The sequence below is a fragment of the Podarcis gaigeae genome (genome assembly GCF_964106915.1).
Source record: "Podarcis gaigeae genome assembly, chromosome: 11".
NCBI lineage: Eukaryota > Metazoa > Chordata > Lepidosauria > Squamata > Lacertidae > Podarcis > Podarcis gaigeae.
The window spans coordinates 15,260,984-15,288,903 of record NC_139687.1 but is presented as its reverse complement, the minus strand read 5'-3'; the positions used below and the strand labels follow the sequence as shown (position 1 = coordinate 15,288,903).

Genomic DNA, 27,920 nt, shown 5'->3' with positions numbered 1-27,920 from the left:
TTCTCTTTTGCCTGCAGGAAGTAATGGAAGTTACAGGAACTTTCAAGCAACAAAAATTTCAGTTGGTCCAGGAAGGATTTAATCCATCTGAAATCAGTGACCCGCTATATTTTTTGGACAGTTGTAAGAAGTCTTACGTTTTATTAACTAAAGAACTGCACGATAGAATCTTATCTGGACAAGTGAAACTTTAGAGTTTATTAATAAGGATTTTACAAGCTACTGCACAAGACAAGACAAAACTTTAAACATGTTTGTCAGCTATATTCTGTCTGGTCTCCTGGTGAAGAGATGTACACTGTTGAATTTTACAGTAAATATTAGGGAGGGATTGTGCTTTGTTAATCTTTCTCTGTTTTGACCATCAGTGCATACTAATCTACCTCTTATAGTGCAATCCTAGGCATGTCTACTCAGAAGTAAGTCCTATCGAATTCAGTAAGATTTACTCCAAGGCTATCATTGGTTCAGCATTTTATAGTTTTCATATAAATATCTCCTAATTAAATGTTGTTTATGATCAACATAAACAAATGACATTGAGAGAATAACAAAACTGCAGTGAAATTATCTTTCGCTGTCTTACGCTGCATATTTTATAGTATAATCTCCCTCTGCTGGACAGAAACTGGTCACTATTAGCAGTAGATGGCCGTTGTTCCTAATGGTCACCTCCTAACTACACAGGCATACCTCTTTTTATTGCACAGTGCTTTATTGTGCTTTACAGAAATTTATCATTGTGAGGATGTTGGTGCAGCTGCAAGAAGCCCAGCCAGGCAAAGGAGGCCTCCTCACTACTGCCTCTCTTCTCGAGAATGGATCTGGCCAGGGCTGGAGCCAGGTTTTTCCCCTCCCGCCCCTGCAGCCAGGGAGTCTTTGCTTAATAGTGTAAACATAACACTCATATGCACTGAGAAACAAAATAAAAGTTAAGTTGTGGGTGAACATATCAGACGACACAGGGATTCTTCAAACAGCTCTTGTTTATTCACAGGCCAGAACAGAACTGAACTGAAGGGTTCAGCCAGCCTGCTTATATAGAGCTCAACTACAACGCAACAGTAACCATTTTCTGTAACTATCCAATCACTGAATGTCACTTTTGATCCCTTATTTGCATATGTGGACCTGAACTATCTACAGTATCCCCCTGCTGGCCCAGGGTGAGAGCTTCAGTACATAACAGTGTGACTCCCTTTTTTTGCAATATTCGCTTTATTGCAGTGGTCTGGAACGGAACTTACCATATATCCAAGTTATGCCTATAAACATTTATTTTTTTTAAAACAATAAACAGTTGAAAAGATTTGTTAACTCTGCAAAAACCATACCTCTGTGATAATTAGTGCTGCAATTCTGTACACCTGGGGCCAAGCCACTACTGAATACAGTGGGACATTCTTCCGAGTAGACATATTCAGTATTGTGCTATTACTTCTGACATGCAGGACTGCAACATTATTTATTTTACTGAAAAAGAAATTATTCACATCCTCCTTATTTTAATGTTTTCTAATCTTAATGGCCACTGAACCACAGTAGTATTCTTTGTTTAAAAACTTAGTACCAGATGGTAGTCCCTTTCTGCACAGAACTCTTCTGAATGCTTTTATTTCAAAAACTGAATAAATTAAATTGCAGTCCTGTACGTACTTACCTCAGACTAGACACACATAGGATTGTGCTGTTAGTGTTCTGTTTTTGAGCATGAAACAAAGATAACATGTTGATTTCTGTTCCTATGCAAATATACAGGAAGAATACCTTTGTCTGCAATAATACGAGAAGGTTGTGCAGATGTCTTTTGCGCACTGGGTACCTGTATCTTGCACATTAGGAATTTCCTATCATATACATGTAGTAAAACAAAAACTTTTTTTTTTTTTTAAAAATAAAATTTTTATTAGGGTTTTTTACAGAATAGAGTACAAAAACAATAAACAACCTTACTTTTATCTCGACAGAGTTTCATAACTTCTTTGGACTTCCTCACATCTCCCACTGCCATTTTCATCATCATAAATTTTTTCCATGCAATTTATCATCTAGTTTGCAAATTTTATAACCGCTTATTTAAATATAGTCCTCTGAAAATTTGTTTCTCTTAGTCTCGCTTTACATCCCATTTCAATCCGATTTTGTGGTGGCCAATTATTTATGATCAAACATCCTACTTAACTTTCCACCAAATCACAATATTTTTGTAAATAAGTCTTAAATTTCCTCCAATCTTCTTCAACCCTCTCTTCTCCCAGGTCTCGAATTCTGCCAGTCATCTCTGCCAGTTGCATATAGTCCATCAGCTGCATCTGCCATTCTTCCAGCGTGGGTAGATCTTGAGTTTTCCACTTCTTAGCGATAAGTATCCTTGCTGCTGCTGTTGCGTACAAAAAGAATGTTCGATCCTTCTTTGGCACCATCTGGCCGACAATGCCCAAGAGGAAGGCCTCTGGTTTCTTAAGGAAGGTATACTTAAATACCTTTTTCAGCTCATTATATATCATTTCCCAGAAGGCCTTCACCCTGGGACAAGTCCACCAGAGGTGAAAGAATGTTCCTTCATTTTCCTTACATTTCCAACATTTATTGTCTGGCACATGGCATATTTTGGCAAGTTTAACTGGGGTCATGTACCACCTATATATCATTTTCATTACATTTTCCTTCAGAGCGTTACATGCCGTGAAGTTCATCCCCGTGGTCCACAACCTTTCCCAATCCTCAAACATAATATTATGCCCAATATCCTGTGCCCACTTTATCATGGCCGACTTAACCATTTCATCTTGTGTATTCCATTTCAACAGCAAGTTATACATTCTTGAGAGAACTTTAGTCTTAGGTTCTAACAATTCTGTTTCCAACTTCGATTTCTCCACCTGGAATCCTAACTTTTTATCATTTTTAAAAATTTCTTGGATCTGAGCGTAGTGTAACCAGTCTCGCACTTTGTCTTTCATTTTTTCCAAACTCTGCAATTTCCAATTATTGCCCTCTTTCTCTATTATTTCCCAATATTTCGGCCATTTGGCCTCCATATTGGGTCTTTTTCGGGCCTTGGCCTCCAGAGGTGATAGCCATCTTGGAGTTTTATTTTCCAATAGGTCTTTGTATTTTGTCCAGACATTAAACACTGCTTTCCTGACGATATGATTCTTAAAGGCCTTATTGATCTTAACTTTATCATACCATAAGTATGCATGCCAACCAAATGCATTGTTAAAACCTTCCAGATCTAAGACATCAGTGTCTTCTAGAAGTAGCCAGTCTTTTAGCCAGCAGAAAGCTGCGGCTTCATAGTACAGCCTTAAGTCTGGCAGGGCAAAGCCCCCTCTTTCTTTCGCATCAGTTAATATCTTAAACTTAATTCTGGGCTTTTTGCCCTGCCAGACAAATTTAGAAATATCTCTCTGCCACTTCCTGAAACACTCCGTCTTGTCCACAATTTGCAATGTTTGAAACAAAAACAACATCTTAGGCAATACATTCATCTTAATAGCAGCAATTCGGCCTAGCAAAGAAAGCTTCAATTTTGACCAACTGTCCAAGTCTCTCTTAATTTCAGACCAACATTTTTCATAATTGTCCTTAAATAGACTCAGATTTTTTGCTGTTATGTTTACCCCTAGGTACTTTACTTTTTTAACCACAGTTAGTTCTGTTTCTCTCTGAAACCGTTCTGACTCTGTATCTGTCAAGTTTTTTCCCAACACCTTAGTTTTCTGTTTATTTAGTTTGAAACCCGCTACCCGACCAAAGTCCTGAATCAATTGTAACACTCTTTTTGTACTAGATTCTGGCTCTTGCAATGTCAAAACAAGGTCATCTGCAAAAGCTTTAAGTTTATATTGTTTCGCTCCGATCTGAATCCCTTGCACCAACCGGTCCCCTCTAATCAAGTTCAAGAGCACCTCCAGGACAGAAATAAACAGCAAGGGGGAAATCGGGCAGCCTTGTCGTGTCCCTTTTTCAATCTTAAACTCTTCTGTAACCACATTGTTAACTATCAGTTTTGCCTTTTGTTCTGAGTAAATCGCATCAATCCCATTTTCAAAACCCCGCCCCACTCCCATTTCTTTTAAATTCCCCTTCATAAATTTCCAAGAGATGTTATCGAAGGCCTTCTCCGCGTCTATAAAAATTAAAACTGCTTTAGTGTTAATATTTGTTTGCAAAAGTTCCAAAATGTCAATAATGTTCCTTGTATTAGCAAACAAGTGTCTTCCTGGGAGAAATCCTGCCTGGTCTTTATGAATTATCTCATTTAAAACTCTTTTGAATCTTCCTGCCAAAACATCAGCAAATATTTTATAATCCACATTTAAAAGGGAAATGGGACGGTAGTTCTTAAGTTGTGTCTTTTCAGTTTCTGATTTTGGTATCAATGTGATGAAAGCTTCCTTCCACGATTCAGGCGCCTTCTTTCCCTCCATAATTTCATTGCTGACCTCCATCAGTGGTTGAATCAAATAGTCACTTAATGTCTTGTAGTACTTGGAGGTCAAGCCATCTGGCCCTGGAGACTTGCCCAGCTTCATATTCTGAATGGCATGTTCTATCTCTAATCGTGTTATTTTACTATTCAGGAGTGATCTATTTTCTTGTGATAGTTTTTTAAGTCCATTTTTCTCCAAAAATTTTGCAATCTCTTCCTCATTTTGTGGCCCTTGAGTGTATAATTTCTTAAAATATTTCTGGAAACATTTTCTAATTTCCACCGGGTTCTGAATATATCTTCCTTCTATTTCCAAATTTGTTACTATGTTCAACTTTTGTCTCTTCTTCAACTGCCAAGCCAGCAGTTTCCCACATTTGTTAGCCGATTCAAATGTTTTTTGTTTCATTAATTTAATCTTCCATTCTATTTCCTGATTTATCAGTTTGGAATATTGTGCCTGATGAAGTTTAATTTCTCTCAAGATCGGCTGTGACTTCGGGTTTACTCTTAGTTTCTTCTCTAACTCTTTAATTTTCCCCAAAATCTTATCCTTTTTCTCATTTTGTAGTCTTTTCTTTATGGCGTTCTGTTGTATCAAGAACCCTCTCATCACAGCTTTGCTTGCGTCCCAAATTGTTCTTTTTTCCACTGCAGTGTTCAAATTTATCTCAAAATAGTCCTTTATTGTTTTTTTTGGCCTTCTTAATAATCTCCTGATCTCTAAACAAGTTGTCATTCATCTTCCATCTAAAGGAGCCGGTTGGTAATAGTGTCATGTCCATTTTCAACGCGTTATGATCGGAGCAGGTCTTTGGGCAGATTTCCACTTTCCTAACCTTAGGGGCCAGACCTCTAGAAATCCATATTTGGTCAATTCTTGTCCAGGTCAGTTGGGCTTCAGAGAAAAATGTTCCTTCTTTCCCCAAGGGGTTCTTTGTCCTCCATATATCAATCCAGTCCATGTTGTCTGTCATTTCGAAAAAGGTCTTTGGTAGTCTGCCATCTTTAGTAACCTTTTGGCTTTGTGACCTATCCATGTTCGTTGAGACGATCCCATTCATATCTCCCATCATGATGATGTTATCGTAGTCCAGATAGTCCAGCATAATCTCATGCAACTTCTTGTAGAATTCTGATTTCCCTTCATTTGGAGCGTAGATTCCTAGTATCAAAATTTTCTCTCCTTGGTGCTGTATTTCAATTGCCAAAATTCTTCCATGTTCATCTTTAAATAGAAATTTTGGTGAGAGGCTCTCCTTTGCATATATCACCACTCCTCTCTTCTTAACTGAATCCGAAGATATAAATTCTTGGCCTAACCTTTTATTTACCAATATTTTTCTGTGGAGCCTAGTCACATGTGTTTCTTGTAGACAAGTAATGTCTAGTTGCTCCTTTTTTAATATGTGAAAGATTTTCTTCCTTTTTTCCGGGCTGTTACAGCCATTTATATTCCAGCTTAAAAGTTGCAGAGACATCCTGGATAAATCTGTTTAATTTCCTTGGGATGGTGTTTTGTTCTGTGAGTCTTCAGAGTTCTGTGGTACAGGTACCTGTGGTGGTTCAGGCCCTGAGGGTAGCTCCAGTCCTTTATGAAGGTCCTCTCCGTAGGCAGTCAAAAACTTATCCCTATCTTCCAAAGTTCTAATTTTAATCTTCTTCCCTCTAAAGGTAAAGGATAATCCTTGGGGAAAGTCCCACCTAAAGATGATTGAGTTGCTTCTCTGCAGTTTTACTAAGTCCAAATATTCAGATCTGAGGTCCAACAGCTGTTTAGGAATGTCCTTAAAAATCTCAATTCTTTTGTCCGAAATGTTCAGGGATCTTCCGTAGTGCAGGCCCAAAATCTTGTCCCTTTCCTCCTTTGATCTCAACGTAATCAAACAGTCTCTGGGCTTCTCTCTCTTTATGAGTCTTCCAAGTCTGAAGGCTGACACAATTTTAAAGTCTTCCTCCTCTAGACCCCAGGACTTGGAGAATTCTTTGGTCAAAAACTCAGCTAGATTGCCTTCTTCCGCTTCTGGTATCGATCTTATCCTTAAATTAGTCTCCCTGTTCCGAAGTTCCAACATAGAGAGGTAGGTCTGGTGTTCCCCAACCTGCTTGCTGAGCGGCCTTACTTCTTTTTCCAACTCTCCCACTCTTTGGCTGGTCTCTTCGGCCAGTTTCTGATTTTCACCTGCAGCCTCCTTCAGTTGTCCGATTGCTTGTGCATTTTGTGCAACTTGCCCAGATAATTTGTTTAAAGTTTCTGTATTAAGGTCAATTTTCGCAGTTTGTTGGTCAACTTTCCTGTCCAAAGACTCCAATTTCTCAAGAATTCTCTCTAATACAGAACCAGATCCTCCTGAGGCCATCTCTTCTAGTTGTAATTCCTCAGTTTCTCCCTCCCCTGCCTGTGACAGGGAGGTGGCTTTTTCCTCCGAGGGCAGAGTAGGCACAGATGATCTGCGTGTTTGTGAGGCTGCAGTTAAGGTTGTCAGAGTTGTTTGTCTAGTTCTTAATCCCTTTCTTTTTGCGCCACTCATTCCAGAGTTATCTAGCAGTCAAGGTCAAGCTGAGTTGTTCCCATGAGAAAGCTACGGCCCAGGTGGTAGCAGTCAAACAGAGGGCCGGGAAATAGAAAGTAAAACAATGTTTTTGTTATAAATCCTCAATCCTCTAGGGGGAGCATAAAATGTCCTAAGAAGAAGAGTCCATTCCAATCATACAAAATCTGAGCCAATACTTAGGGATCTTCACAAAAGTAGTTTTAGCAGAGTTGGTTTTAAGTTTGCCACAATATTTCAAGTTGTGCTTACTGGAGTTCCGTAGTGCAAGAACGTAACCATTCTAAACTCCCTCAGATTATCTCAAAGTTTAAATACAATGTATCCAAATTTGCAGTCTGACAGTTCTACTGCTCAGGCAGTTCTGACACCTGGGCTTCTTAAGTAAATTTGTAATCCACAAAGAAGAGGATATATAAGTCCTGATAGAAGTCCAAAAATCAGTTGCTTACAGTCTTTAAGGGGATTGAAAGTAATTTCTGCGGGTGCTCAATCTGAGCTGTCAAAAGTTCTCTCTATGCCTCCACTCCTCCTGCTCTTTGCTTTAAAAGTCAATGGCTGCGGAAGACGGACTTCCTTTTCCTCGTCACTCCGCTTTCAGCTTGTTTTCAATATCTTTAGTCCCAAAATTTAGTAAGATCCTCAGTTACTCACGGGTTGTTGCGTTTCAGAATCTTGTGTTGCAGGAAGAAAGGTCGGCGCTCACCGGCAACAGCAACGCGGCTTCGCTCAGCTGAATGCGCATAGACCCACAGCGCCGCTGCCCCCTCTGCGATCCGGAGCCCCTTACGGGGTTCCCTCAACGTTTCGGGGGTTGCTCCTGGCGCCCGCCGGGTCCCGAGACCGCAGGCTTCCGCTGCCTGCGGTTTTCCAAAATGGGTCTCCGCTTCGCCGTAGCGGACGACCCTTTTCCAGCGGAGCTTCCCTCTCCCGGTTAGGAAAGGGCAGCCATTACCGTTCGCGCTGCCTCCGGAAGTCAAAACAAAAACTTTTTTACATGTACACAACAGGTGGTTTTTTTCGTTCATTAAAAAACCCAAAACACTTGCCCCTAAGAGAATTGCCATTTGTAAAGCAGCCCTCGCTTGAAGGTGTTCCTAGTTGTAAAGCAATACTTCTTGTTTATTTTAATACATTTTTAAGTCCCATTCTTCTGTGCCAGATTCATGGCAGCGCACAACGAATGATTAAAAAATTTCCCTCCTATGCATCATGACACTCCACCTGGCACACAATCCCATTCTTGTAGAAACTAGCTATCTGATCCACTTTCTGTACCTTTAAATTTCTATTTCCCTAGAAACTAGGGCAGGGGTCAGTAACCTTTTTCAGCCATGGGCCGGTCCACTGTCCCTCAGACTATGTGCTGGGCCGGACTATATTTTTTTTAGGGGGGGGGGAATGAACGAATTCCTGTGCCCCACAAATAAGCCAGAGATGCATTTTAAATATAAGGACACGTTCTACTCAAGTAAAAACACACTGATTCCCAGACCATGAGAAGGTGATTGGGCCGCATCTGACCCCCGGGTCTTAGGTTGCCTACTCCTGAACTAGGGCATGGATCCAAAGGATTCCTGTGTGAGTAAAGAGGCTCTTCTGCCCACGCAGCCTCACTTTCTTGCTGTTCGCCATCCCCACCTGCCATATGCTATTCTGTTTTGGCTGTTTCCCCCCCCCCCCCCCAGTCCTCATGAGCAGAGATTCAGAGGATAGAGAGGGTTTAAGAGGAAAGGGGCTGCTGGGAACATCTAGCTTCATTCACAGAACGAAAATTAGGTTCCAGGCCAAAATCCCTGAGTGAGCATAGAACTAGCAATCACAGACAGTAAGAAGACACCCGTGCACAAACTTCAGCAGCTTTTAAAAAGAAGTATACTGCATTTCCCTTCCTACCATTCTACAATGATTGCTTTGTAAGCTCTTCAGAGCATGAGAGGCAATAGAAACACCTCGTACCCTTGGCCCTGTGCTGTTGAGTTAGAAGTGCCCATTAACTCCTTGTAAGTGATGAACAATGGATCTCTGAGATCTTAAACTAAAATACCAATTCTGTAAATGCTGTTTTTCTTGACTTTATTAAAAGCAAGTTCCTTTCTCATTTTACAAACACATTAACTGGTGTGTTTTTTTAATAAACAATAAAGGTAGAACATAAAGGAGTGGAAACATAGCTCAGTTGTAGAGGTTTGGTTTTTTAATAAAAAAAATAAAGGTAGAAGATAAAGGAGTGGGAGCATAGCTCAGTTGTAGAGTACATGTTTTTCAGACAGGAGGCCTGATGTTTATTCCCGGCACCTCTGGTTAAAAGGATGATGTTTCCTGCTCTCTGCTTGAGAAAGGATGCTGTTGGTCGGAGTAGGTGGTATGGGACAAAGATGGACAAATGGTCCAGCTTGATATGAGGCTTCCTGTGTTCCTGTGATGTTTTTTTATTACACAAAATGTATTAATAAGCTGCTTTCATAAATAATAAAGGACCAGAATTTTTAAAACGTAAAGTATTTTTGTTTCAGTTTTAATCATGCACTTATGGTTGTTGTTGTTGTTGTTGTTGTTGTTGAAGAACTGTTCAGTCGTGTCTGACTCTTCATGACCCCATGGATCAGAGCACGCCAGGCACTCCTGTCTTCCACTGCCTCCTGCAGTTGGGTCAAACTCATGCTGGTAGCTTCGAGAACACCGTCCAACCATCTTGTCCTCTGTCGTCCCCTTCTCCTTGTGCCCTCCATCTTTCCCAGCATCAGGGTCTTTTCCAGGGAGTCTTCTCTTCTCATGAGGTGGCCAAAGTATTGGAGCCTCTGTCCTTCCAGTGAGCACTCAGGGCTGATTTCCTTAAGAATGGAGAGGTTTGATCTTCTTGCAGTCCATGGGACTCTCGAGTCTCCTCCGGCACCATAATTCAAAAGCATCAATTATTTGGCGATCAGCCTTCTTTATGGTCCAGCTCTTATGGTATGTTTACAATTTTGTGGCTCAGGAATATATGGGAAATATCCACCAAATTCTGAGCAGAGAAGCTTCCAGATTAGTTATGAGGAAAATATGCCCCTCTTTAATGATGTACAAACTTTCCCTGAAATATCATGTTATGGAACAGTGGACCTGCTGGTTGGGAGAACTCTAGACTTTCAGTCCATAAAAATGAGACTCAAGTTATTATTGAATAATGACGGAGTCAAATAATAATACATTTCTACAAATATTTTCTATTCTTAATGGTAATTGTATATTATGCATATCAGCATATCAGTTTATATCTCCATGATGTGTTGTTTTATTCCCAAGGTGCGAAGAAAATACCGGTACTTGTGGAACTATCTAGCCAAAGTTAAGAGTCGTGTTGACTCTGGTGGAAGATAGTTAAGCATGGGACTTAAAAGTGCTTATGTTTGACTGGATCATGCCTACACTGTTTTATTTAAACTGTTACATCCTGCTTTCCATCTGCAGGCTGTTCAGTGGTTCAGTTTTAATGGATTTCCCCCATTCATTTCATTATGGCTATAAGGAAAAGCTAGAAGATAATCTGATTTCCATTTAGTACAAGTAAGAATTGTACAAATAAAATGCGATCATCAGATATAAAGCACATTTGTAACAATCGCTTCTGTTAATGCTTCATTTTCATTTTTTTTCAGTTCCAACCTATTTATATAAATGTGTTTTTGTTAGGATTTCCATACTTTACAAAAATGGCAATGGGCCTGAATTAACTCTGTTGCTTTTTCAGTTTTAAGCAATATGAATGGGAAGACTCTTAACTGAATACAAGCTTGGCTCTCACATTCTAATCTTTCCCTTTGTTACTATACTACAATCCCCTCCCAAAAAACGAACTGATGAAACTCCTTTAGATCAATTCAAATGATAAGAAATGCAAAGTAGTTAAAGATGAATGAATCAAAACACAAATAATTGCAGAAACAATCAGCGTGGTGGATCTTTATGTCTAACACTAAATAGGCAAGCTGTTTCAGAAATACACCAATTGCATGCATGAGAGTTTTTCTTTTTGCTAATGTGTTAGGCAGGAATATGTATTAAAAAGTTATTCAAGCTCAGGAGTCTGATATGAGCCAGCAACTCGGCTTTCTACAGAAAATCCCTAAAGCAATTACCCTCCTGCTCCCAATTATAATATATTTCTAGAGGCAAGAAGACTGCTGTCAAATTAAGAACTGTGCTTCCCTTTTCTATTTCCATGTTCAAAAAATAATAATGCATTTTGCTTTTTGCCTAAAGTGATGCACAAAATTTAAAGATAAGGCCAGATTTAACAAAACACATTATTTCAGGAACAATTTTGATTTCTGTACCACTTCAGTCAAATTAGAAACTATAGAGAGGTTGTGCATGTTCCCTTGGTAAAGGCTATTCTCCAATTGGAGCGCTCGCAGGCCAGTGTTTCCCAGTCGTTGGTATTTATACTACATTTTTAAAGAATTGCATGGAGAGAGTCTTTAAACCTCTTTTGTTGACCACCAGCATTACATTTTAAAAATTTCTCGCTTTGCATGACATGAGTCTATCTCATACATAGTTTCACCTTTTAAGTTGAATTACTGAAATAAATGAACTTTTCCACGATATTCTAATTTTCCGAGTTTCACCTGTAGAACAGAATCTGTTCTGGAAGTCCATTTGATTTCCAAAACGTTTGGAAACCAAAGCGTGGCTTCTGATTGACTGCAGGAAGCTCCTGCAGCCAATCAGAAACCATGGAAGCCCCTTCAGACATTTGGCTTCCAAAAATAGTTCGCAAACTGGAACAGTCACTTCAGGGTTTGCGGCCTTTGGGAGTCAAAACGTTCAAGAACTAAGCTGTTCAAAAACAAAAGTACGACTGTTCTGCCAACAGTAGATGGGGGAATGAAGGGGTATTGGACTCAACAGATGTTAACATGTTTTGTTTCAGGGCCTGCTGTTAGTACTGTAGAAACCACTGGTGGTAGATCTATACCCACTAAGCTTTCCATGGGTGTGCTGAGATCCACCACAGATCTGTCTTCCCAGCAGCACTTTTCTCTGCTAGCAAAGGAACACTTCCACACCATCCAAATCTCCTCCAGCCAGTGGCTCTGCAAGTTCAGATTGAACTCCCAAGGTGGTATACAATTCAAAGTAATGAATGCGGTAATCAATTAAACAAAATGTATAGAATCTACCAAGGCCCAGCTGCCACATCTTGGGGCACAGAAGGCAATGTTAATTTTAAGAACCTAATGGTGCTCCCATCACAATAATATACCTACCTGGATGGAGAGGATAACACAGCTGTGGTCTCATTATAAAATCTGGTAATACAGTGGCTAAAATTAAAGACGAAAAGTGTGCAGAAGTACCATTCAGTGGAAAGTATGTAGAACAAGTTGACAAGTTCACATGGTTTAAAAAGTTCAGTGGAGCTAGCAGGGCAAATGTAAGGTAACTTACAGGCTTGAAACAGATACAATACATAGAATATACAATAATTGGGGAAATAAGCTCAACAGCACTCACTGCTTTATCTATCATTCAAAATTCAGGACACTAAAGAAACTGGGTGGAAGAAAATCTTGTTGAGCAGAGCTCAGCTTGTTGAGGAAGCTCTTGACAGGACTCCAGAGACTATAGACAAAATGAGGATATCAATTCAGACCTCGGCTGACATTGAATGATGGAAGGAAGAAGAGTAGGTCACAGTGGTTCAGCAGTACTAAAGCAGAAAATAGCAAATAACTCTGAATCTAGACACGAATGTGTAGAAGGAAAGAAAAAAGGAGGCAAGACTGTTTTTGAAAAGAATACCTCAGCAAGATTGCATAAGTTTTTCTTGGACAAAGGAACAAAATTTTGTCAGGGTTGCTTCTCACAAGACAGATAAGGGATAACACATGTCCTGTGTGGACACCTTCACATATGAAAGCGGGGGAGGGGGGAGAGAGAGATGTACCTTCAGAGCATAATGTATATGTACTTTGCTATACCAAAAATATACTGTACTTGTAGGAGACTTACGTATGTTTGAAGCAGCCTTCAAGTATGTTATCCACTAAGATGTCAGACCAGACACCATGAAACTAAGCTGGTTTAAACTCAATGGCTACAATTTAATTGACTTGTAGAAAAGACTGATTAAAAAAGAAACTAAACTCTTAAGAGGAAGGAAGGCTGGATAAAAATATTCTGCTGCAAAAAATATTTAGTACGTTTATTCAATGGACAAATACAGAGAGATCAATTGAGATGAATGGTGCAAGCAAGCCTTTTCTCAAGAACATACATATCCATGTGTGTGCTGCTATATCAGCATTTGCAGAGGAGCAAGTCTGTTTGGTCAAATAGGTACTCATGTTATTGAATTAATGCTGGGCAATGTCTGCAATCGCTTCTACCACCCACCTTGACCTGGAAATAGGGTGCTCAATAAGAGATAGGTATTCCCATATTAAACACTTCTAGAACTGCTCTTGGCCTTTTCTGGGCTGGTTGACTATCTGTCCTAAATATTGTAGAGGCTCATTTGCTCCCAGTTCAACTGCTGTCAAAATCAAAAACATGAATCCTGATGGAACAGACAAAGGATTCATCTCGTTCAACATCCTGTATCCCACATTTATTTCTGTTTTGTGGAAAGCTGTGCCCAGAGAACATGGGAGGTGCCAATCTTGTGTGATGTATGAGTTATTGGTTATTAGCTCCAGGTAAGTTGATCCTGAGTTAAAGATCCCTTGTGAAAATAGCACTGCACAAGTGCAAAGGGCATTCAGGGCTGGTTAGCATGGATTGGATTATACTTCATATTGCCACAGCCCTAGACTGCCTCTGCAGTATATTATGTTTAACCAAGCCCTTCTTGAGTTATTCCAGACTTGTATTGCACTGACACAATACACTGCATCCAATCCAGAATTTTAGCATCATAGCTAGAAAAGTTGGGGGGGGGGGAGCAACAAAATACATTACACTATATTTGCAATTAGGAATTGCAATAGATGTACAATAAAACTGTAACATGCTGGTCATTACTATGCCATCCTGAATGCTAAATTACTACAGTACAGTAGTCTTTAAAAGTAACACATGGCAAATTAAGACTGATTAAATCAAATGAGCTAAATAGGATTGACACTATCATATTTTAATTAAGGAACTGGAATTGATTCAAGTTGGTTAATGACTAGCTCATACAGCTGACCACTTCAGGAGCTTCTGTCATAACAGCATTAAATTATTGGCTGCAGTCATTAACTCAATCAGCATTAGGATAAGCCTTGTTGAGTAATTAAGCTGGCCACTGAAAAAAATTGATGTATTTCAGACTCTCCGTGTCCCTATTTTACAGGGACAGTCCAATTTACAGAAGCCACCCCAGTTTCTGATTTGACCTCAGAATGTCCCACTTTTCCCTAGGACGTCCCTATTTTCCTCAGAGAAACGAAGGACATGGAATTATGTGGCCCACAAGCCAGGGAGATAAGTGACTAGACAACCTTTAGAAGACATCTGAACTGTATATGGAAATTTCAATGTTTGATGTTTTGTTATGTTTTATGTATGTTGGAAGCCACCCAGAGTAGCTGGGGCAACCCAGTCAGATGGGCAGGGTAATAATAATAATAATAATAATAATAATAATAATAATAATAATGATAATAATGGAATCTGGACAGTGGTTTTCAACCACTGGGGTAACTGTGCCCCTGAAGGACCAGGTGCGCAGCCTGGGAGTCATTTTGGACTCACAGCTGTCCATGGAGGCACAGGTCAAATCTGTATCCAGGGCAGCTGTTTACCAGCTCCATCTGGTACGTAGGCTGAGACCCTATCTGCCTGCGGACTGTCTCACCAGAGTGGTACATGCTCTGGTTATTTCCCGCTTGGACTACTGCAATGCACTCTATGTGGGGCTACCTTTGAAGGTGACCCGGAAACAACAACTAATCCAGAATGCGGCAGCTAGACTGGTGACTGGGAGCGGCCGCCGAGACCATATAACACCGATCTTGAAAGACCTACATTGGCTCCCAGTATGTTTCCGCGCACAATTCAAAGTGTTGGTGCTGACCTTTAAAGCCCTAAACGGCCTCGGTCCAGTATATCTGAAGCAGCGTCTCCAACTCCATCGTTCTGCTCGGACACTGAGGTCCAGCTCCAAGGGCCTTCTGGCGGTTCCCTCACTGCAAGAGGCCAAGTTACAGGGAACCAGGCAGAGGGCCTTATCGGTAGTGGCGCCCGCCCTGTGGAACGCCCTCCCATCAAATGTCAAAGCGATAAATAACTACCGGACATTCAGAAGACATCTTAAGGCAGCCCTGTTCAGGGAAGTTTTTAATCTGTGATATTTTAGTGTATTTTTGATTTCTATGGAAGCCGCCCAGAGTGGCTGGGGAAACCCAGCCAGATGGGCAGGGTACAAATAATAAATTATTATTATTATTATTATTATTATTATTATTATTATTATTATTATTATTACCAGTGTGCTGTGGCCCCTGGGGTGCCTTGAATTTTGGTCAGGCCTCTGCCCTTCTTTCCTTCGCTCCCTCCTTTAATGCCCTCTTGCATCTCTGCCTCCCATAGGCTTCCACAGCTGTTTATTACAGCAGCCCTGGCTACAAGCTCCCCAGGCAAATGGTGCCTCTAGGGCTGGCCAGGGGGTGCTTCCCAGGCCCCTGTGGGGCAGTGCGAGACAGCACCTCTCTTTGGGGCAGGAAGGGCAGCTCAGAGACCAGGAGCGCTGGCAGCGGCTGCCTAGAGGACTCCCAAGGAGAGGAGGCTGAGGGAACCCTCCCCAAGGGAGGGTGTTTGGAAAAGGGCGAGAGGCTGCCCGCTCTGTAGGCAAGGGGTAGCATAACTGCCCCACAGGGGTGCCACAGAAAGAATGCAGTTGGTCAAGGGCAGGGCCGCATTTAGGTTTGATGAGGCCCTAAGCTACTGAAGGTAATGGGGCCCTTTATACAGGGCGAGTCCTTTAAAAGAGGCCCCGTGGATACAGGGTACACATGTTCCACGGGGCCTCTTTTAAAAAACTCACCCTGTATATCCAACTGTCCCTTGTCAACAACAAATTGCCGCTGTTTTTTTGTGTTGAATATATGTGTTAGGTTGTGGGTGAACATATCAGACAACACGAGGATTATTCAAACAGCTTTTGTTTATTCACAGGCCAGACCTGAACTGAACTAAAGGGTTCAGCCAGCCTGCTTATATAGAGCTCCAGTACAATGCAACTGTAACCACTTTCTGTAACTATCCAATCACTGAACGTCACTTTCAACCCCTTATTTGCATATGTGGACCTGAGTGAAAATTATCTACGGTATCCCCCTGCTGGCCCAGGGTGAGAACTTCAGAACATAACAATATGCTATATGGTAATTTATGAACCTATTAGGTATCTAAAGCCATTTGCACATGCAGAATGTAGGCACCCTTATATACAGAAATGAGCAAACCTGTGATATTTTAGGGAGCAGGCTAGCAGGCAGGGCCCATGACTTACATCATAGGAGCCCACACAACACAAAACACTGTTGCTGTATGTAGGTTTTATTCTATTTGTTTTTTATCTTATATTTTTGAAATGTACATCCAGTTTTTCCCCCCTTTAATTTTTTTTGGGGGGCCCCTCTTAAGCTATAGCTTGTTTAGCTTATACATAAACCCAGCACTGGCAGGGGAGCCATGGACCCCCAAAACATCTGGAATAGGGCGTTCCTATTTTCATCAGGGAAATGTTGGAGGAAATGAAAACACTTGACTGGCCAAAACCCCAAAGTGGCACAGCCTCTCTCTCTCTCTCTTTTTTTGGCGCGGGTGGTGCTGGCATCTGCTTGTGGTGGCACAATTATTGGCCGGCAGATGGAAACCACAAGAGCAGAGGAAAGGAGGGAAGGGGCATTTCCACCCCACCCCGAATTTCCCCTCAGACTGCCAGGCGGCTGAGGCAGCAGCAGCCGCCGCCATAGCCCTGCTTCCCCGCGGCCACCGCCTCTAAGCACCGTCACTGGCCACCTCAGATTCCCCCCCTCTCTCCACAGCGCAAGCCCGTATCCTTCCGCGCCAGCCAGCACAACGCGCGTGGATTGCGTGGGAGGCGAAGGAGACGACGGAGCGGCTCCCGGGGACGCGGCCTGAGGGCGGGCGCGGAAGGCTCGAGGGGAAGCGAAGCGCGGCGGCCACCTGCGCGCTCCGCCCCGGCCGGGCGAGCCAAGGCAGGGCTGGCTCCCATGGGGAGGAGGAGGAGGAGCAGGAGCCGCGATTGGGAGCCGCCGGCGCGCCCCGTCTGGCCGGGAGGCGGCACCGGCAGCAGCAGCAGCAGCGGCAGCAGGAGGAGGAGCAGCGGAGGCGCGGAACTGGAGCGGCTGCCCGCGAACATGGCGGCGGCGGAGCAGCAGCAGCAGCAGCCCTTGGTGCAAGGCTCCGCCGGCGGCGGCTCGTCTCCCGGCTCGGTGCCGGTGCTGTTCTGCTTCTCGGTGTTCGCCAGGCCTTCGACGGTGCCGCACGGCTCGGGCTACGAGGTGCTGATCCAGAAGTTCCTGAGCCTCTACGGCGACCAGCTGGACATGCACCGCAAGTTCGTGGTGCAGCTCTTCTCCGACGAGTGGAGCCAGTACATCGACCTGCCCAAGGGCTTCCTGGTGGGCGAGCGCTGCAAAGTGCGCCTGGTGCCGCTGCAGATACAGGTGGGCGCGGGGCAGAGCCGGCAGGGAGGCGAGCCTGGCGCACCCAGACCCGTTTCTTTGCGCTGTGGGTGGGGGGCGCGGGGTTGGACACCTTGTGGGTCTCCCCTGCTCACTTTCCCCGTCCCGGAAAGGGGGAGATTCCTGCGCCCCCACCATCCTCTCTTGTTTGCAGAAGGAGGAGGAGGTGAACTCTCCCGGCTGGCAGCTTGCTGGTTCCCTGCCGCCCAAACACGCGGGACAAACTCCAGGTCTGCCTCCTGCCCAGAGAGAAAAGCATAAATCTCTCTCTCTCTCTCTCTCTCTCTCTCTCTCTCTCTCTCTCTCTCTCTCTCCCTCCTTTTCTCTTATAAAAACAGCTGCCAGGTGCAGGTCTGAAGAGGGTAGTGACATGGGCGTAGCAGAGGGGGGCAGCTGCCCCCCATCAAAACAATAGAAATACTCAGTGCTTTTTCCCTTAAAAAATGTTTAGGAGTACTCTCATTTCCTATTGACAGTGGCGTAGCGTGGGTTGTCAGTACCCGGGGCAAGGCAAGTAATTTGCACCCCCTAACCCGTGGATTTGCGCCCCCTAACACGTGGATTTGCGCCCTCTAACCCTAACCCCCAGATGTTGCGCCCGGTGCGGCCGGCCCCCCCTGCACCCCCATGCTATGCCACTGCCTATTGATATTGAAATACTGCCCCTCGTTGAGGCCGATCTTAGATTCACAAAATGTTTAGGGGTATGCATTCCCCCCCCGAAAAAAGCACTGGAAATAACTAACTGACCCATCGCATAGGTCCCCCCCCCCCCGAGAACAGAAATCCTGGCTATGCCCATTTGTAGTGATCCTTACCACCAACCTTGGAGGGTAGGCCAATGCCAGTATGGCGCTTGCAGACCCTAAAAGTGTCCCCATTTTCCAGGGACGGTCCTGGATTTACAGAAGCCGTCCTGGTTTCTGGTTTTATCCTGGAAGGCCTCGCTTTTCCTTAGGACGTCCCTATTTTCATTGGCGGATATGGTAGCATATCCCTATTTTTATTAGAGAAATGTTGGAGGGTATGAAGTTACGTGACCCCCTCCACGCCAAGGAGATAAGTAACTAGACAACCTTTAGAAGACATCTGAAGGCAGCCTCGTATAGGGAAGTTTTTAAAATGTTTAATGTTTGTTTATACATAAGTTGGAAGCTGCCCAGAGTGGCTGGGGCAACCCAGATGGGCGGGGTATAAATATATTAATTACTATTATTATCATCATCATGGAATAGGACTTCCCTATTTTCATCAGAGAAATGTTGGTATGTGCTTGGGTAGCACAGGCAAAAAAGAGAGGAGGGCTTTCCTCCTAGAGCCATGTAAGGTGTTTGTGGCTCAGGTGAGATATGAAGGGGGGGGGCTCTATTGCACAGCCCATCAGGTAATTTGGTCCAAAGCATTTTTTAATTTTAAGACCGTGCCACCCAGTGATTTCAGTGGGGCTTGCTTCCATCTCCTCATTTAAAATACTGGCCAGAGTAGCAAGAAATCCCCTGAAGATGGGAGGAGAAATCGGATTCTTCCCACCTCCAGAAGGCAGGAGAATAATGTTGGCAGGTGGAGCATGACTTTCCTGACACGTCTCAACTTCCGCTTACTCAATTTTGATGAGGGTAAGGGCTTCTCATCTAACCCCAACTGAGAATTGGGAGTGCCTTTCACCTCACCCATCTGATAATCCAGGGACGAAGTGCCCTCCTGCCCCAGAAAGCCAGAAATGGACTCAAAGGCAATACGAAGGAGAGCCTTCTTTTGTACTGATGTTATCCTGAAGCTGGCAAGGAAAGTATTCTCAGTCCAAGATTAAAGTAAGAGTTTGCAGATTTAGGAAAGGGCATTTGGTAATGCATTCAATTTGAACTAGGTTTGTGAGACTAGTTCTATAAAAAATCTACGCAAAGCATCCACTTGGAAACATAGCTTGAGTGCAGAATACGTCTCCAGAAAGCAAGTGTGTAAGGGCATGTCACCTCAGGAGAATGCAGGGAACTTTCATCCACCGCCACAGCATACAAGTACAAACTGCACATTCAGTAATGCCTCTTTGTCAGTTAGGGAACGTGTTTTGAGGAACAATAACAGCCTGATCTTGTGCAGAGTCAGGCACCGTATTATTTAAAAAACAGACTAGTTTAAACATATTGCTTCGGATCACTTGCAATTAACTATTCCACAAATTTGGTCAAAATAGAGGTGCAAGCGCTCATTTCCTCTACTTGTCCCTACCCAATTTTGATCAGTATTTAGGCATTCTCATCCTGTCACGGCTGCAAGCTTTAAGTCCCAGTAACAATCAATAGTGTGCTGCTGCTCATGAAAGGGAGGCTGAATTGAAAGATGCCGAACAGACTGAGTGTAGGAGACCATGCTAAACATTTGTTGTGGTTTGCTGTCCTTACCTTGATAGCACACATCAGCCCTGTTCAGATTAAAACCGTAGTTTGAAGCAAGTTCTCAGAGTGCTACTTCTGCTACTCTGTCTGACTTGTCCTTTGAACTGAGGCTTGTAGTTTTCCTCTTCAGACAAACCACAAGGTTTGTTCTGGGCCTGTTGCTTATGGTTTGTTTGAGGGAAATAAGCCACAAACCTGTGTTTTGACATCGCAAGAAGTCAGGCTGGCTTGCTTTGTCTGCAGTGTGATAGGAGCAGGGGGAAGCAGTGCCAGGGAACCTTTGAGCTGCAGGCACCAGCTTGCTTCTCATTTATATCAAACCATGTTGTTGTTGTTGTTTAGTTGTGTCCGACTCTTCGTGACCCCATGGACCAGAGCACGCCAGGCACTTCTATCTTCCACTGCCTCCTGCAGTTTGGTCAAACTCATGCTGGTAGCTTCGAAAACACTATCCAGCCATCTCGTCCTCTGTCGTCGCCTTCTCCATGTGCCCTCCATCTTTCCCAACATCAGGGTCTTTTCCAGAGAGTCTTCTCTTCTCATGAGGTGGCCAAAGTATTGGAGCCTCAGCTTCAGGATCTGTCCTTCCAGTGAGCACTCAGGGCTGATTTCCTTCAGAATGGATAGGTTTGATCTTCTTGTATTCCATGGGACTTTCAAGAGTCTCCTCCAGCATCATAATTCAAGAGCATCAATTCTTTGGCTATCAGCCTTCTTTATGGTCCAGCTCTCACTTCCATACATCACTACTGGGAAAATCATAGCTTTTACTATACACACCTTTGTTGGCAAGGTGATGTCTCTACTTTTTAAGATGCTGTCTTATGTCTATGTCAAACCATAGTTTCTTCTAAAGTTTAGCTAAATGTGATGTACGAACTGTGCCAGTGCGCACAAAAAGGGTACTTGGAAGGATGTTACAAAGTTAAGCCACACTGCATTTAATGATGGTGAGTCAGCTCCAGCTTAAACTTTCATATTTTAAGTAACTTTACGTATGCTTATCACGGACATAAAATAATTCCCAAGTAGTTGCTCACACCGTTGAAAAATTACGAGTGCAGTCCGAAGAGCCACTTCCACTAACATAAGGGAGGTGAGTTTTGATTTCTTCTAACTGCAGCCCCTGGGAAGGTGCAAGGGACTACAGTGAGATGGAATAGCTGGGAAAGCCCCATTTCATGAGCAGAATATTGCTCACAGCTTCCCGGATTCCATCCTATGTTTTAGAAACAAAAGAAGCTGTCTTTACACTGACTCGGACAATTGGTTTACCTAGTTGGGTATTGACTAGCCGTAAATCTCCATTGTTCGAGACTGGAGTCTTTCCAGAAACTGCTGAAGGTTGACCTTCCGCACACAAAATGTGAGTTCTACTACCGAGCTGCAACCCTTCTCCTTAAATAGACATACATTAGAAAGTGTGAGTTGCAGAATTATGCATAGGGGTTAACATGGTTGTATTAGTAAAGGTCATCAGGGGTTCTTCCCGTATTCAGAGTGACAGTGTGAGTCTATCTCTGCCCTCTTCAGTTCTGTGTCCTGTGCTAGCTTCGGGGAAATGAAAAACTTGTTCTGTAGATTTTTGGAGAGAAGCCTTCTGCATCGAGTGCCAGTTTTTTGCATTTAAACTTTTCGTGATTTTTTTTTTTTTGGGGGGGGAGACTTTCATTATGGTGAAGGGTGTGTGTGTCTGTGTCTCTTGTGTGCTACTTCAAAAGAGCAACTTTAAGAAAGGGTTCAGTCTGCCTGGGGCAAAAGTGGTGGGTTGACACAGCTCCTTACAATGGGGAACAATTTTCCAGTCCTAGTAGTCTGATTGTAAATAGTGAAGTTGGGATCACATAATAGGGGAAGAACCTAGTGCGATTCACTTTAGAATGCTGTTTTTTACTTAGTTGTTTTTTAAATTAAGCTTTTAATTTATCAAGTATTTGCAATATGTCATGTTTGGTGTTGCTGTATTTACAAATCTGTGTCGATGCCTGTTACCTTTATCTTGAAATGTGTTTAGATTGCACATGTCTTCAGGTACTGGGAGACTGCATGCCAGAGCTATTACAGCAGATAATGACTGGGATCCAAAGAATTGTGTAACCAGTTCAACACACTTGAAGGAGCTTTTGATTTTACTTTTTCCTCTTGCTGTTACATCTTGGTTTTGAAACGGAGGATTTGTGAGTTGACTATATGACATGGGGGCATGCTGTTCAAAGAAAAAAAAGTCCAATATCCTGCTGGACACACCTAGCCCTTTGGGCTCACCTAAAGTGGGTATTTGGCTCCTAGCCAATGTAAAATATTTCCCCTCAAATAGGACTTGCTTGACCTGTGATTTCTGATTTTTCCTTTATTTCAGTTAACTACATTGGGCAATCTCACACCTTCAAGCACTGTGTTTTTCTGTTGTGATATGCAAGAGAGATTTAGACCTGCTATCAAGTATTTTGGAGATATCATCAGCGTGGGCCAACGATTAGTAAGTTTACTTGGTTTCTTAGTATAACATACCTGGTTTCTAATGTTATCAGCTGCTGCTGCTGTATAGTTTTTATTGTTATGGACTACTTTATTGCTTAAACAAAAGTTTAATTCTTGTGTGGGCTTTTTCCATTTGCAGCTTCAAGGTGCACGAATTTTAGGAATCCCAGTTATTGTAACGGAACAGTATCCTAAAGGTCTTGGAAGCACAGTGCAAGAAATAGATTTGACTGCAGCTAAACTTGTCTTACCAAAAACAAAGTTTTCTATGGTATTGCCTGAAGTTGAGTCTGCAATAGCAGAGATCCCTGGAGTTCGCAGTGTTGTTTTATTTGGGGTAGAAGTAAGTACTGCATTCATAACTTGCCTATAGACTTTTTGCAGAAGTATTATTATTTAGATAAAAGTGACGTTTTTGTATTTATTAGTGTCAAGGCAATAATCCTATAAAGTATTTATATACATAGAGACGAACAGCTGTATGAAAACCAGTAAGTTATTCCATAATAGAACAAATAGGTTACATGCTATCTGTAAATACAGCTTGCTGAACTTGCTCTAATCACTTATATACACTTATATTCGGAACATTTTGTCTAACTGTGTGGAAAACAAATACACAAGCAGCTAGCTTGTCCTGAAGTCGTTGATATTCTGTCTATGTGATGGTTGATGAAGTTAATTTTTGTTTTTGTCCAAGACTCATGTCTGCATCCAACAGACAGCTCTGGAATTGGTAGGCAGAGGTCTGGAAGTTCACATTGTGGCCGATGCAACATCTTCAAGAAGTATGATGGACAGAATGTTTGCCCTAGAGGTAACTGCTTTGAGATGCGAATGTATATGAGATGGATCTCTTTAATTGTTACAAGACGGGCATAACCACTAACTTTCTGATAGACTTTAGGATTCATCCTACATGGAAGAGAAGTGGGAACCATATTGTAACCAAAAATGGTAGAAAATCCGATAAGATCCATATGTCTTGCTTATTTTGTCCAAGTCATGCAGTTTGGGGTTATCTAGGAGTTTCCCTCTTTATCTGAATTCAGGAAACATGTAAAGCCTCTTTTATTTATCTAAGCTTTTGGCTGATCGTTTTGTACACTACTGTTTTTAACTACTAAGCTTTAATATTAAGACCAGACCAACAATGGAGAAAGCTCAATAAGAAATTGTTTTTGGAAGTTTGTGAGGGGAAGCCCATTAGTATCCCATCAAGAATGGTTTTTGATGTAGGGAATTCTACCATAGCAGGATGGTTGGGTTACAATAGATGTGTTTTTCCAGACTTTCTGTCTCGACTGCCGATCTAATAGTGTTACTATAAAAATTCCTTTCTGTACCACAACTGACTCATCCTCTGATTTTATCTAGCATTAAAATAATCAACCCTCTCTGATTCTTCATTGTATCATCCCTAGAGTACAATCCTATGCACAGTTAACGAGAAGTAATTCTGCTGTTTTCAGTGGGTTACTCAGACATAAGTATTTATCGGACTGATGTCATAAAGTGTTAATAAATACTTTTATGATTTTCTGTTTGGGTACAAAACATTCAACTGCTGTAATAAAAATCATTGGAACTAAATGTTATTAAGACATGTTGTTTAACCATCTTACTATTAGAACTGAACTGTCCAGCTATACCAAAAACAAAAGGCCAAACTTTCCCTCCCTAACTTTTCTTTCAACGAGGAAATTGTTGTTTCTCCATCATAAGCATTGCTCCCCTGACCACATGACTAAGTTATGTCCATTAATTTTAAATAAGTCTACACTAAGTAATACTTATTTCTTATCCTCCCGCTTGCAGAGAGCAATTTTTATATGTGATGACAAATGTTTCTGCCTAATTCTCAGTGCATAGCCATTTGCCCTCAACTTTTCTAATACATACTGGACAACAGTCATGTTCTTATAGGGGATTTAGGATGATTTCTTATGGTCTTGTAAACCGGGCATATTCAAAGAAGATAATTCCCAACTTTGACTTTGTGTCATTATTTGTTATAAATGTCACCTGGACCAAACGTTTTTGAAGTTTGCATTTGCAAGTTTCTTTGTTCTTTTAATTACTGCCTCATTTTCTGAATGAAAGCATTATTTAGTGCTTCCTCATTTTGGTGTGTGTTTTTGTGTTGATATTTGGAATGTTTAAGAGTTAGCAGTATCCAGGTACCACATCTGATTGAGCCATGAAAGATTATGCTGTAATAATAAAAAACGTTAGTTTTTAAGAAACCACAAGGCTTTCTTTTGCTGTTCCAGAGTTGCATAGCATCTCTCTAGAATCTAAGCATTTTTTGTATAATTTCTCACCCACTTCTTTACCACGACTTCAGCCATTTGACAAACCTATCATGCTAAAACAAATCTTATTTTTCATTGGCAAAGGTGTGCGTCTGATCTCAGTGTTTCCATCGAGAATTCTTTAATATATTATGCATATTTTTATCTGACCAACAGCTAAAATATCTTGATTGTCTCAGAAGAGTGACAGGACAAAAATAAATTGATATTAGGGAAATAGGTATTCCTCTAATAAGGATCTGTCAGATTTAATATGTTACATGGAATATGACCTCCTGCTGTTAAATCCTGTTTAATTTCACCAGGAACCTAGGTAATTTTGTATTACCAGTGCCCTTTTGCTAGAAAAAGAGGTGCCAGAACTCACCAGGAATGCCTCCCTTGTTATCTTATAATGGCAATGGCACCCACCTGAGAAATGCTGGAACTGAATTCCGGCAGGAAAAAAAGCCCTGTGTATTACTATTCCATATAAGTGATTTAAAGTCCTAGCCATTTGGATTTTTAATCCAGCCTACCTACATAGCAGTGAAAGAGAACAGAAGTTTCCCCCTGCAAATGGTAATGGATGTTTCTCTTGTTTTAAAATGACGAACCGTAATATATTGTGCCGAGAAATTGTATTTGTGTTGTTGTTGTTGTTATTATTATTATTATTATTATAGTTTTATTAAGTTTTTAAGTCTTGCATAGTACCATACATTTGATGACTTCCCTCCTTTCCCTTCCATGGTTCATTCACTTTTATCCACCATTCCTGCATATTTTGCCATAACCATTTTATTCTCCCATCTTACATTGCTCAAGTATTTGTTACACTTTTGAATTTACCTTAACGCCGCCAGCGTTTTCCATAAACTCGGCAAAAAATTCCCCACTCCTCTTTAAATACATGTTCTTCTTTCTCTCTTCTTCTGCGCGTTAGGCCGGCTAGTTCTGCATATTCTATCATCTTAAGTTGCCAGTCCCCTTACCCGTGACAAGAAATTGCAGAGGCAGTGGTATTGTGGTTGAAAAGTTACTCACTAGGTACGCAGTGTATACTCACCCCAGCTGTCTTCTTTTGCTTTTTTTTTTCAGCGTCTAGCTCGCACCGGGATTATCGTTACCACTAGTGAAGCTATATTGCTGCAGCTAATAGCTGACAAAGACCACCCCAAATTCAAAGAAATCCAGAACCTCATTAAGGCAAGTGCTCCAGAGTCAGGGCTCCTCTCCAAAGTGTAAAAGACGACGTTCTTGAAAGACCATTGGTAACGGAGAGTCAAAGATGTAAACTTTCTCACTCGCGTGCACACACACACAGACACACACACACACATCACCTGCAACTCGATGTAATTGTGCTTGCCTTAGCAGAATTTGTTTGGTTACGCTGTTCAGGTGCGAGTGTATTCTGTTAGTCACAGTCATCCCAAGGCTCTGGGTACCATAGGATCGTTTTTGTTGTCAAACAAACTTTTAAAACAGAGGTGCCTGTTTGTCTCTACTGTACCCACTGATTGTAACACAGTTCAGAAAAGTGCATATTTTTGTGAAACCTCAATTGTGCAAATGTACTTTGGAATTGTTTTAATTTTTGTACTAATAATACAATGACATAGATAAATGTGATACATAACGTTTTGCCATTCTACAAATAGAATCATATTTTAAATAAAATGAGATATAGATATATATATTCTTTGGGTGGGCGGGAATGGTGCTTTATAGTCAGAAGAACAAGCTAAGGGAACAGGTAGATGTAGTGCTTTAGAAGGTAACTTAGCAAAGCTGATTCTTGATTATCCGAGATTTTATTACTAAATGGTGTTACAAAGTCCTTTCTAACTGGAAAAAAAAGTCTGCGGGTTGATGTTCACTTTAAAATAAAGAGCAATTCTGTCAGCTTGTAAATGGGAGTATGTGAGTGACGAATGACACTGAAGTGAGTGACGTTAATTCACTTGTAGACAGTTCAAAGGAAGATGCTCAAACTCTTCATTTCCAAGTACTAAAATAACTTTTTTTCTGGATGCGTTGGGGGATTTATTTTTAATCCCTGTATGCCTAGATTTAATGAACTCCATCTGGCTTCTGCATTAGTTCAAGCAAGCTTTGGGGTGGGGGGAATCAGCTTCTTCAGTTTTATGCAGTATTCTGCAATATGGATGCTAAATAGGCTTTAAAAGGAGTCTGGTGCAATAGTATATTTTGAAAAAGACATCTATAATTTTATAGCTGGAAGTAAATTTGAATAACAGTGCCCTTATTACAGGCCAATTAATTCATGTTAGAACCGAGTTCAAATTGTTCTAGGATTTGTATCAAGTATGTTTGTGGCTTTATAGGAATATATTTTGCAGTATGACAGTACTAATACCAATGTGTTTGTTTTTTAAAAAACAAAAACCATGCATTGATGGAAAGTTCTTAAATTTCCCACAAACATTGACTCTTAAAATGATTGTGTTATGTTCAAATAAATGCAGATGTTTACGGTGTCTTGTTTTGATATAAAACTTCAGTCTTCATTCTACACTTCCTTTTATTGTGTTTTCAAAAGTTACGGTATGTTCTATCTGTGGAGGGAAGCGTGTGGATGAAAGCAATTTGTTTTCTGCAAAACAAAACGAAAACAACTTGTCACAGTTTAGAACAGGCACAAGATGTGACTGCAGACAAAGGACGAAAGAGTTGAAGAAATCACTGCCCCACATTATTGACCTACTTTTTAATGTCTTATTATTGGTGCTTTCAAGCAGGGCAAAGTATAAAGGAACATCTGTCAAAGAGCAGAAACAGCCCAATAACATTCGAACCAAACTGAAAACACATCTTAATATATTACACCATATACCAGATACATCTGTAGACAAAGATTTGATTGTCTAGTTCAAATCAATCACTGATGCAATTTATTGTTAGGTATGCCCTAGATATAGTGCTTATAACCTGCAGGAGTTTATATTCCATCCAACCAAACAACAGACACCTATGCCAAATCACATTTTTGCCTGTGAAAAGTTTCCTCGAGTGGTCTTCCATTCAGCAGGAAGAGCTTTCGATTG

At 41.6% G+C, this 27,920-nt stretch overlaps 2 protein-coding genes across 3 annotated transcripts in view; both read left to right on the top strand.

Moving 5' to 3' along the window:
- Positions 1-9,491, top strand: part of SLC27A6 (solute carrier family 27 member 6) — a 49,359-nt gene extending 39,868 nt beyond the window's left edge. The window contains exons 10-12 of one of the 2 annotated variants that reach the window (XM_083702336.1): positions 18-1,863; positions 7,967-9,137; positions 9,206-9,491. In XM_083702336.1, the coding sequence (XP_083558462.1) occupies positions 18-194 (177 nt within the window). In that variant the 3' untranslated portion in view covers positions 195-1,863; positions 7,967-9,137; positions 9,206-9,491. Of the gene's footprint in view, positions 1-17; positions 1,864-7,966 lie in introns of both variants that reach the window. The other variant, XM_083702335.1, reaches the window with a different exon arrangement.
- A 7,293-nt stretch (positions 9,492-16,784) lies between these two features.
- ISOC1 (isochorismatase domain containing 1) lies at positions 16,785-27,353 on the top strand. Its single transcript, XM_083702428.1, has 5 exons — positions 16,785-17,660; positions 22,434-22,553; positions 22,695-22,898; positions 23,256-23,372; positions 25,951-27,353. The coding sequence occupies exons 1-5, from the start codon at positions 17,205-17,207 to the stop codon at positions 26,095-26,097; spliced, it is 1,044 nt and encodes a 347-aa protein (XP_083558554.1). The 5' UTR covers positions 16,785-17,204; the 3' UTR covers positions 26,098-27,353.
- The last annotated feature ends 567 nt before the right edge of the window (positions 27,354-27,920 follow it).